This window comes from Dermacentor variabilis, chromosome 3 (genome assembly GCF_050947875.1).
Source record: "Dermacentor variabilis isolate Ectoservices chromosome 3, ASM5094787v1, whole genome shotgun sequence".
NCBI lineage: Eukaryota > Metazoa > Arthropoda > Arachnida > Ixodida > Ixodidae > Dermacentor > Dermacentor variabilis.
The window spans coordinates 111963672-111975965 of NC_134570.1; the positions used below are offsets into that span (position 1 = coordinate 111963672).

At 44.3% G+C, this 12294-nt stretch overlaps 1 protein-coding gene across 4 annotated transcripts in view; it reads left to right on the forward strand.

Moving 5' to 3' along the window:
- LOC142576183 (citron Rho-interacting kinase-like) overlaps nt 1-12294 on the forward strand; it is a 158602-nt gene that overhangs the window by 106305 nt on the left and 40003 nt on the right. For all 4 annotated transcript variants that reach the window (XM_075686188.1, XM_075686191.1, XM_075686190.1 and 1 more), the window contains 3 exons: nt 1878-2040; nt 5518-5661; nt 10234-10431. In XM_075686188.1, coding sequence (XP_075542303.1) covers nt 1878-2040; nt 5518-5661; nt 10234-10431 — 505 coding nt within the window. The remainder of the gene's footprint in view (nt 1-1877; nt 2041-5517; nt 5662-10233; nt 10432-12294) is intronic.

Here is a 12294-nt window from a genome sequence, read left to right on the forward strand (position 1 = left end):
ATTTAGGTGTGCATTGAAAACACTCCTAGGAGCTTACATTGTTCAATTGAGGGTCAACCCATCAAACCTCTTCTAAGCTGCACATTTCTCTTTGTACAGTGGTGTCTGTTACAATTGAGTGTTGTTATAACAAAGTCGCATACTGCACTAAAGCATTTTTGTTATATCCCATACGGTCGAACCTACTTATAACGATATCGGTGTTAACAGTATATCAGTTATAACAATGAGAAGCTGCTGCACCGTCAACTTTTGTATGTTTTCCATGGTGAAATAGCCAGCTTACTACATTGCCCCGATGCCGCGTTATCGGTTATAATGATGAAGTCTGGCTGCTGGTTGTCCGCGCTGAAAGGTAGTGAAACGTGAAATCCTTGAAAAGAAAAAAAGGAAAACAAGAAATTCAACCCGCTGAACGATGGCCCCAATGGCTGCCGTGCGCTCATTTTCCAGCCTTTTCCGCAAGCCTCTCTCCTGTCGCCTTTACAGCCCTCTGAACCCTTGCACCTGATAGCATGTTTGTGCATGCAACACGGCACATGGATTTCATCTCCTGCATATTTGAATGAAAGATGTCGTGGAAATGCGTACAATGACATGTCACTTTAAGGGCTACAAAAAGGCCCAGTGTAACATCACTCTTGCAAGCTTGTGCGTTAGGTGTGCACAAGAAAATGAAAGAAATCATGCATGTGGGGGAAAACTGTCTGGTCGGGAAAAAGCATGATTGAAAGATTAGGTAACCGACCAAGTCAAAACATAGAAGATCTTATGTCTTGTGTTACATAGGGAATTACTCATTCTTGTTCCGCGTAGAAGGTTCCCTCAGCATGAGGGTTCCACATGGAACAAGAATTTGGTATGGAACAAGGGTTCTGTATGGAATACTTGTTTTGTATGGAACCCTTACTTCGTTCATAACCTGAGACATCAGAAGATTTCAATTTTGATTTGGTCATTGGCCAAATCGTTCAATCAGGAAAACTAAATCGCTAGAAAGAAACTTTGCCATCCGTGAAAACAACTCTTAAGAGGAAGCTTTAGCTCAAGTGCTCCTATCTAAATACATGTAAAAGGAGAATTCGTTTTTCTTGGCAACCACTGGACCAAATTTGACGAGGTTTGTTGCATTTAAAAGACAAACTTAAAATCTAGTGACTGTTGGTTTCGAATTTTTGAGTTAGATTGTCAATTTTTTATTAAAAATTGGCAAAAATCGAAAATTTTCAAAAAACGAAACTATCAAGTTTACAACTCTGTAACTCAACAACGAAAAATGATAATACAATTCTGTGAATTGCATCTAATAGTACATCTAAAGCGGACAAAATTGATATGTTACACATGAATATAAAAAAAAGATTAATAATAGAGAAATACAACTTTTGCAAAACTGTTGTAACCAACGTAACAAATTCACGTAAGATGTAAAATGACATATTGAATTTGTCTGCTTTGAATGATCTAATGGATGCCGTTTGCAGAACCGCGATATCGGTTCTTGATGCAGAGCTATGAATTTATAAACTTCGTGCTTCTATTTTTTTCAAACGGTCAAATACTTGAAAATCGTTTTAAGAAAATTCAAGCCCTAAATCGAAATTCCGCTTCTAACAGTCACTAGAATTTAACTTTCTCTTTCAAATGCGACAAATTTCATCAAAATCGGTCCAGGGGTTATCTCATAAAAACGTTTTTGCGTTTTACATGTATTTGAATAGGCCGCGTCGGAGTTGGGCCCGAGCTAAAGCTTCCTCTTAAGAGCGAAATTAATATTCATTGTTTCATCCAGTTTGATGTAGCTCTGCAATGTGTTCATGTTCAGGACTTCTTGGTGAAAGAGGGGTCCCGTTTTTTTGCCACTGGGACTTGTGCAGAAGCTGTGGGGTGGCCGGGGCAAGGACGGCATCTGCTGTGGCACAAACCTGACACAGACGTCGACACTGGAAAGCAGCCTGAGCAAATACCAGTCGAAGTGTCGTCAGCTGCAGGATGCTTTGGATCGCAGCCACGCTGAGGCCATGAGGCTACGCCAACAGTGTAAGCAAGCCGCACCTTGACTTTGCAGTGACCACTGAAGAGGAACACTAAATAAGTTTAGATCGATAAAGCATTATTTCAAAACACTGATTTTGTTAATTTGGAGGTGAGAGGTTTAACACTATATAGAAGAGAATTTTTTTGAAGTTTTCTCTGAAACCTCAGCACTAGTACTTCAGGGTGACATCGTGGAATTCGAAGTATTTTTTTCATGTTTGGGCTGTTGTGGCATAGTACGAGATTTTAAAACTTGCTAAGTTCAATCTTTAGCACTTTTAGAGTAACCGTGGTCAGTCTTTGCTGATAAAATGTTAACTAGGCCTGAACATCATCATCAAAATCGATGACATCATGCCAAGCTGGTGCGGAAGGTTCAAGGCAGTCATCGCCACCCATTTTTCTTGCATCCTTTCCAGATTACTGAACCTCCTCTGGTGGTAGAAGTGGCTTTTTTGGTTTTGTAGGAACATAATTTACTAACACGGCTAGCTCAAATTATTTTTCTCTTTAGTGTCACTTTAAATGGATCATGCCATAGTATCGTACACATTCTGAGATCTAAAGAGGCGTGTATTTTTAAAGCAAAGCTTTCTTTGCCTCTTCGTTTGACTTTCCCACTGCTGCTGCTATTGCTGTCTGGCACACCTCGTCAGGGGGTGGTTCAGAGCGTGTGTATGCAGTACAGGAGGGTGGTGGAGAGTAAAGGCAAAGCGACGACCTCATTTGAACCTTTGCACTGTGTCGAATATGTACAATGCCCCCTGGAGGTCTCTGGGCGTCGCCACGTTAGCCTCCTGACAGCTGTGATTATCCGTGACCCCCCACAAAAGCATTGCAGAAATTGCAGCGCTCACCATTCTAGTAACGTACAAGCCCAGAGGGAGCTAGCCAGAATGGTAGAGAGTAGGGGGGGGAGAGGAGGCAAAGAATGGGTAGGAGCGACGCAGCCACGAAACGAGTGAATGCCTTGCCACTCTTCACTCGCAGTTTCCATACACTGGGATGAGGGAATGGATAGGGAATAACTGACGTAAGAAGGCAACGAAGTGCTATTACTATAGACACGACTGCGGTTGTGGGCAAACGGGATAAATGTAAGTTCAAAGTATGGTAGGATACATTTCTGCTGTTTCTGAAAAAATAAATGCCATACAAATTTGTCAGTCGGACAACTTGCACAGGGCATGCAGAAGCAGAGGTGCATTAAAGCGCACTGTGTAGGCTCTCAATAACACTGCGGAAGCGGTCACACGTCAAATCAATGCTTCTGTGCCCGCCACGGTATCTTTGCGGCTATGGCATTGCTCGAGGTTGCGGGTTTGATCCGAACCGGGGCATCCGCATTTCGGCGGGGGCGAAATTAAAAAAAAGAAAAAGGTCATGCACTTAGATCTAGGGACACGTTAAAGAACACCACGGTGTAAAATTTAATCCAGAGTCCGCCTCTACGGCGTGCCCCATAATCCAATTGTGGTTTTGGCACATACAGCCCCACAATTCAGTTAAAATTTAATACTTGTGCCACAATGCGATGTGCCATGTGAGGCAATGAATATGCTCAACCTTCTCGGAGGTTAAGAAGTGTGGAGCACAAAAATGCCTCAAACAAACACCTCACCTTGTGTGTTCTGTATACTACGCAGACAAATAGCAGTGGTGCACGCAAATAATGTTTAACATCTACTCACCACTCTCGTGTTGGACTAAATGTTAAAGGAATTAAACATTCGTCGTCAACATCACCGCTAATTATCGCTGATCAAAGCAAACAGCACAAAAAGCTTCGCTTACATCGATTCCCACAGTGTGTGGGATCCGCATATTTTTTTCTGTATCTACAACAACAGACCCACATTTGCTTATATTTTTAAGACATTAATGCATCACCAATATATATTTTTGCAAGAAGGCTTTGTTTCTTGGACACTATATACTGTTTGGACAGCATAGTATAGCATCATAGGTAGCCCTGTGTGCACTTGTGGATGGCTGCCAGAAAAAAACAAAAATGCTACAAATTGAATGAAAGGAGCCTAACGGGCTTAAATAATGAATTAGTAATTATGGTGTACCAAGTTTGCTTCTTGTATTATGGGCAGATGCAAAAATTTTCACGGGTCGAAACAGTTATTTGTCTTATATAACCTTTGGGCTTGTATGACTTCATCTTCTAGTGAACGAGGAGAATTAGGGAATCTGTGGGGCTTGATTTTTTGTTAGTTACAAGCACATAAAGAAAACAGACAATGAAGCCAGACAAATCACAGGAAAACTATTTCCTATGTTTAATTGAAATGTTGAAATAATAAGAAAACTGAAGATTGAAGTGGACCCCGCCCCTCCCCCCAACAAAAGAAGACTTTGTGTTGGTGGTAACCGAACATACATCTTCCACAGTACATGTGTGGTGCTTTACCAATTAAGCTACCCTGGTGGCCATCCTCCCGTACACTTTCTTGTGTGTTTGTGTATGTGTACAAAGTTAGCCTTGTGAATGTTAGCATAGATGGCACAGATACCGTGCAGATAAATCTTTTTCTATTATTGTTGCCTGAAGATTGCCCTTTGTAATATATGTGGGCGAATCAGAAAGTCTTTGCCCCTATTTCTTTTTTTAACCAGATGCCTGTAGCTCCGCGGCATGGCGCTGCTGTCAGTTGTTGAAGATGGTGGCTGTGCATCACACGTCTACGGCATACGAGCAAGGAAGTGTGATTTGTTTTCTATGAAGCAAGAGTCGGATGCACATCGAAATCCACAGGGAAATGCAACCCACGTATGGGGAACGGTGTCTCACTTTGAGAAGTGTGAGGTTGGGGTGTAGTGAGTTTGCAAAAAGCCGTGAAGACTTGCATGACAATGAGCATTAGGGGAGGCCGCTCGCATTGCTGACTGACGACAACATTTCTCAAATTTAGTGTTGCAATGGGACAAGTGTCTTAACTGATGTGGGGACTATGTGGAAAAATAGTGTAAGCTGCGTGCAATAGTATGCGTATATGTAATTAGATGCATATACCTAATTTTGGCTAATAAAAATAGGGGCAAAGATTTTCTGATTCGCCCTCTTATTTAGCTTCACGTTATGTGCAGGGCTTTATGACAAGTAGTCCACCTCTTCATTCTTCTTTAAGTGTTTATTAATTTGATTTTCTACAGGTGTTCAAGATTCTCTGGGCAAGATTCTGTACATTGCGTCATGCCATGCAAACAGTAGCATTTTTCTCTGAGGCGTAGTCGGCAAGACCCTGTCTTATATATGGCATCACGCCCTCTTATTTCAAACCTCTTGAATTATGCGTATTGGGTTGAAAATTCTTTAGCTGATGGGAATTGCATAACAGGGATCCGTGCAAACTACTGGGTCTGTATTACTTTTGGCGGCAGTGCCTCTGATCACCATACCTGTTGCATATTGCACCAAAGATATGCGGAAGTTGCTGCTTTCCTCTTAATTTTTGACATGTGTGACTGCAGTGAACCAGGCACTGGCAGCACCCGAATCTCGCCAGAGCAACCCTCAAGCATCCGAAACCGCTGCCGTGCCAACTTCTCCCAAGAGCCGTGCACTGCTCACCGCACTGACGCTCTCTCCGAGTGTCAGCGGAGCTGCGCGTACAGGTACAGTGCACCTTTAACTCAGTCGGTCGGTTACGTCACGTCAATCGGGTCACGTCAATCGGGTCACGTCACTTGGGTCACGTCAGTCAGGTCAAGTCAAAAAGCTTTTTTTTTTCTAACGCAGAAAACAATAGAAGTATTTCGACCACTGACTTGATTGAAAAATTTGCAGCTTAGCCGAAAATGCCACCAAGCTAAACCGTTTCTTTTGGTAGGCGTAAGAAATTGTTCCCGACAGGTAGCGAAGTGTTATTTCTTCAGGTGGAGGAGGGAATTGTTACTTGCATGACCGACCACCGTGATCATCAATTGGCTAGTGAACGAAGTTCCCTCTGATTACATTTTTATTATCTATTTTATGGCATACATTGCATCTGTGAGATTGAAGCTGGGCAATGATGAGGTTACGTTCGCTTACACCCCCCACTACACCCCTATTTCCTCCTTTGCGCACGCGAGATTGAGCCGCCATCGTCGGCTCACCGTCGCACGCTTTCACTTGCATACACAGTGTACGGCGCGCGAGGACGATGTTATGCCGAGACGATCCCGGTACGTCCGTATTTCAAACAAAACTCGTAGTAACTGCTAGAAAAGGTCAACCCAGCGTGCCTCCCCCTACCTTCCTCCTCTGTAGCACTTCACCTTGTTTCTCCTTCCCCATTTCGCTCAACATCACTTGGACTTTCCTCTAGGTTGCGATGCTTTGCCATGTGCTCAGCGCGCACCTTCGTACTTTCGCAAGCTCGGAGCCTGCACTGATTATCTGTGAGGTGGCAGATGCCTGCTTTAACTCCCTAGCGAACTTCTTCCAGCATCACAAAGGCACAGATGGATGTTTAAGGTCATTAGGTGAGATGACATGGGTTGTGGCTGCTCACCGACTTGCGCAGAAGCTTTAAACATCTATCACGAACTGGATGAAACCAAGCAAAAGTACCATTTGAAATCAGTTTTCTATTGAGTTCAGCAAAATTTACTTCATTTACCATTTTTAAGTAAGATATTTGGACGCACGTGGTCATATTGCCAATTATTTTTCTAAGACGAACTTCTGATAAGATGAACAAATTTTCATGGTCCCTTCGAGTTCGTCTTAAAGGGAGTCTACTGTATGTACATTAGTATTTTAATTAGTGGTCTTCCAAGAAGACTCCCAAGCTTAATGCATGTTTATATTAAGTTGCAGTCGTTATGTGCTCTTCCTAACATGCTAACTCTAAACTATATGTCTATGAGAAAGTCAATGTTAAACGGCCTCTCACCACCAGGTCTGGCCATTTTGAGCTGACAAGTGTAGAGAATACAGTGCTCGATAACGGTCAAGTCTGCAAAGTATTACATTGCTATGTGCCGTAGAAAGATCTGAAATTTCAAACTGAACGCCGTTTTCCCTTTTCCTCATGGCCGCCGCGCTCCAAGCCAGAGGATGACGTGCTAGTGTGCCTGCGTACACATGTTTGTGCTGTGATGGCGCTCGTGGTGACACGTGACTTCGAGAATTATTCAAGGCAACACCTGTTGTTTGTGTAATATTTTGCCTGAATAGACAAATTAAAGCTTAGATAAATAATAAAACTTAGAAACCGAATGTCTGCATGTTCTTGTTTTACTTTGCACTGCAGCAAGAGAGATGTACTTCCATTTTGTCTGCTTGTTTCCATGTCTAGCAGTTGCACTATGTCATTTTCTACCGCGTTCCAGCTTGGGATCATGCTCTGTGATCCGCTTGTGTCTGTCTCAGTATTCGTGTAGTACTGACTTATAACACAAGTCAGGTGTCCTCGTGCACAGTGTGCAAAATCGTGCGCTGTGCGAAATGATGCCATCGCAACCGCTCGCTTGTGACGCCGTCAGCGGAAGTGTGCCACGGTGCAAAAAAGCTAAGAGAAAAAAAAAATGAAAGCAGGGCCCCTGAAGTATGTGTCACGCGATCCTCGAGGTCCGGTATGGGCGAATGCAGGGTAGGAACTTCTCTTACAGAGGCCAGACGGGGCGAGTGGAGAGAGTCTTGCTTGGCAGTGGAACTCGCCTCCTGAAGTCATGGGTTCGCGGCATTGAAATATTTCTATCTCGCCTATTAATGAGCCGATTTGAAAAAATTTTTCCAGCAGAACGCTCCCTACAGGATGCGTAACAACTTCCAATGTATAACCAAAGTTTGCTGTGTGGCCTGGTGAGGAGCCTTTTAAGGTATGGCTCTAAATGCTTAAAGATTCATGTTTTGCAGTCACTTATGCAAGCTATGCGGTACTAAGGCACCTGTTATAGAGTTAATACTTTGGTTAAATTATGTACGTTCTCTCTCAGAACTACCTTCAGGCACCTTTTCAAAAACTCTTTATCTGTGATTCCATTCTCTTTTATTCCAGTCAACATTGTGAAATCAAGTTTACTAGGTCTTGGGCATGGTCTTGTGCTTGATCAATCTTGAGCACAAAATTTCATCTGACATTGCTTATCAATTATCCACCATGATAACCTCAGAACATGTCACCAGATGGGCACTTTGTATTTCGAAACCTTATGATGATTGTGAGTACAATGGCATGATGCTGAAGCTGAGATGCAGAAGCAATCTTTAAATAACAAGAAAGGCCTTTACCAGCAGAACACCGTTTCACATTACACTTGCAGCATGTTCCTTCATGCTGGTGCCTTGCAATGCTACCTTTGTTTTTATTTTTTTCTTTCTCTCTCTTTGTTTTGCTCCAGAATATTTTTAACAACACCTTTGCACTGGACCCGTTATAAGTCCGTCATCTTGAGAACAAACAGTACATGCGAAATGTGACACAAGACCGCACTGTCGACATTACCTTCCTTTTAGTTCTCTTCTATTGAAGAAAAATTTCATCCGCGCTGCTTCGACGATGAAGCAACGCCAACTTTCCCGACTTTCAATTTTACTTGCACAAACTTTGCACAGACTGGGCATGTTAAGACCTGTTAAGCCAGTCCCGGTGTAGAGAACGAGGGAAGTAAATGCACTAATCATTCTCACAGCATTGCATAGCCGCACAGCATGGCACAACTCCGGTAGGCTGGCGCGTGAGCCCCGAGGTTGTGTCGGGGAGATCTCGCCAGGCCCAGCTGCGCCTGCCTGCGCGGCACGTCGCACGTTAGAAGTGAATGCACTAATATTTCACGCTGCAGCGCATAGTCGTGTGGTTTGCGCGGCCAGGCATGCGCAAGAGAGAGAGGTCAGTGGAAAATTATGACAGTGAGCTGCTCCTTCTGCGCACGTGCACAGCTATGCGTGACGGTGAGAAAGACCAGTGTTGCTTGACGACATATTCGATGCAAGGACGTGGGAGTATTGAACTGCCGCGGTGAAGGAGTGCAGAACCCTGCGGAAAGCAATGTACTTGGCATGCAACTGTGGGGTACGTTTTTGATTTTGGAGACGAATGTAGCTTGTTGTATCAATTGGCAGGACAATTTCACTTCTTTGAAATGAGGTTTTAAATACGTGGACCTCTATGGAGATTTCAGAGGGAATTTCATTTGCTTCATTATATCCATTATTTTGTTATATCTCGTTTTGTTATAATGAGCTTCAAGTCCGATATATCCGATATTTCGATCGTATCCGATATTTGTTGCAGGTTTTAATTCTTTGCGTGCTGATATTGCCCATAAATGTTCTGGATTTACACTAGAACCGTGTGGATACTATTCCATTACATACGATTTCCTAGTGCCAATGCTTGTTATAGAGAACACAAAAAATTACCAAATTGCGTTACGCTTATTTTTTGCCTGCTTCAACGTTCAGTACATCGCCAAACTGTGACCGTATAAGTTTTCTGGGCACTAGGTCGCATGTAAACAAGAGAATGCGCGAGTTGCACCCGATCGAAAACAGTAGCTGCCCGCTGCATCAGCTTCCCTGCAATACTCGCCCACCTATCTCATGTGAAAACATCAGCATGCACTCAGTTTCCTGTTTTGGTACCAGCACATCTCCTCTCACATCATTTGCACGACGTATTCACAGCTATTGCCGCTAACCCTATTGCGATAAGCATCTTCAGCTATCTGTTTTACAGCGCCATAGTGCCATTGCAAGCATACTGCACGCTTTTAGTAGGCGATAACGCAAACACACCGCCATTCCCTCTTGTAGGCGGCGCGATGAGAGTGTCATGTTTCGCTCCAGCAGCATCGTAGGCATTGTATTCCGACGTCGCCAACCAGCTCGATTTCATTTCGGGTTCCCGTCGCTGTCTTAAAACACTAAAAAATACAGATAAACAACAAAACGCGTCTCGTGCTGTAACAGTTTGCGCAACGCTTTGCAATATCTAGATGTCAGCTAATGTTGAGTCTGTCAGATTCTTTAGTTACTTCGGATCGCACGTTTTCCCGGTTAACACATATTTTCTTGCGTTTTTTCTTCTTCAGAACATATGAACGAGGTTCTAGTGTACTTAATTATATGCCTAATAATTTATTATATCTGCATTCAGTATGGTTACGTTCAGCTGCAATATCATTAGCCCATGCCTGGCTGTAACTAGGCAGCCTGCCAGACTGTCTGTCTCTTTCTCTCCCCCTTCCTCCTCGCAGAGGTGGCCAAGGCCCAGGTGTCCCAGGAGGATGTCTGTGATGCCAGTGGGGAGAGCAGCAGTGCCCTTCCCCCTCCGTCCCTGCGGATGCAGCACAACATCCCCCACCGGTTCCACGTGGTGCTGTGCATGCGCCCCACCAAGTGCGCCGCCTGCCTCGATGCCATCCACTTCGGCCGCTACGCCTCTCGGTGCCAAGGTACGTGCGGAGTGCTCGGGTCCGCTCGGTTCAGCCACTGCCAGTGTGACGAGCGGCACAGTGGAACCCAACTGATACCGTCACGCGTACATTGTTTTATTTTGTGCATGGGATTTATTTTTCACTGATTTATCACTTTGACCTACTCGTTGCTTGGCACAACACACCTTTGACGTTGTCACCAACTCTGCAGGGAAAGACACCTGTCTGATCAGATGGTGCACGCAGTGTGGTTGGCATTGTGCATTCTTGAATTGACGCGAGCATGAGCGGTTACTCAGTAATGTACAGTGAGACATGTATACAGTGAAACCTAGTTAAACCATAGTTGGCCGGAGCTCGGAAAAAGTATGTACTAAATGGCAGTACTGCTTAACCGAAATAGCATGACATCGCCCACTTACCTGTCAAAAAACGGAACTCGGAGTGAGTGTGATGATAGGGTAAAAAGATATGCAGTATTTATTCACTTCGCGCAGTAAAAGTGTTATTTTCGTTTGATGCCGCGGCGGCCTAGTAGCGACGACAGCGGCCTCAAACTTACCGAAGCTGCAAGCAAGCTTTTCAGCCAGCCCCCTCTTCTCGGCAAACACTCGCATGGCAGATTCCTCGTTGGCATTGCATATTTTCTGTGCACGGGCGGGGTAGCGTTGCAGAAGTTGTGGGGCGCCTTTTTCACTGCAGGGTGCCATTCTCGTCATGACAATTGCATTCATGAGGCTGACGTAACATGCAGCTTCTGCCACTGTCAGGCCTGAATTTCCTGTGCTGTCGCTTCCCGTGTTGTCCTCATCACTGTCGCTAGGCAACACTTCGGCAACAACAGAGGCAACGAGGGCGAAAAGTCAAACCTCGTAGCCGACATCTGTTCGCAGTCGCAGCAGCGCTGCCGAGCAACTTCTTTGCATTCCAAATGCCACACACCATAGTCAACAGTAGACCCACGTCGCGTGCCAGTGCTAGCTTATTCATGTCACGTTCGATAGCGCGAACAATGTCGAATTTTTATTCTATGCTGAGCACCTGGCGTCTTCTTTTTATCCAAGCTTCGGCAATAACACGAGTCCTTGCTTGCATGACGCCACAACACTCTGGCACGGCGCTGAAATGATGTTCATGTCGACGTAGCTTCACGCACAAACTCGCAGGGCGCTTGGAGGCTGTTGTTCTGAGCTCTGAGGCTTATTGTTCTACCTGGCTGCCTGATGGAGACTAAGTACCGCCGTGTTTGCACGACGAAAAGTGGAAACACTACGTGTTAACCGATATGTACGCAATAAGCCGGTATGGTTTAAGCAGATACAAAACACATTATGTTCAATGGCCGCTGAGTCGGGCATTTGACTTTATTGCTTTTGAAACAAAACTACCGTTTAAGCGGGTACGGTTTAACGAAGTTTTACTGTAAATAGCAGAAGAACTTGAACTCTGAGATAAGATGCAATGATTGATGATTGTGCTCATTACTATCATTATTTGCGTGTTGGTCATCTTTATGGGCACAATCTTGCCAAATAAGCAGTGAGGTTCTGGACTCTGTGCTTCTGGCACTATTTCTTGTTTTTTGCCATCACTGCACTGTGACGATACATTCGTTGTTGGCTGCTTCCAGGTGTTAGTTACTTTTTTTTTCGCAGTGCCAACGTGAAGCTCATTGACTCATGCATTGTGTTCTCATGAAATGTGTCATTGTTCTGTCATGATTCTGCATCTTTTGCCACCTTAAAATGAGGCTGCCACATAAATTTATCAGTGCAGAGGAAATATGAAATTAGCTGCATAAACGTGGCAAATGGGCCTCTTGTCCATTCACACTAGCCTACAAGTGGCACGGTGTACTGTTGTCATTGTGTTTAAGGCACA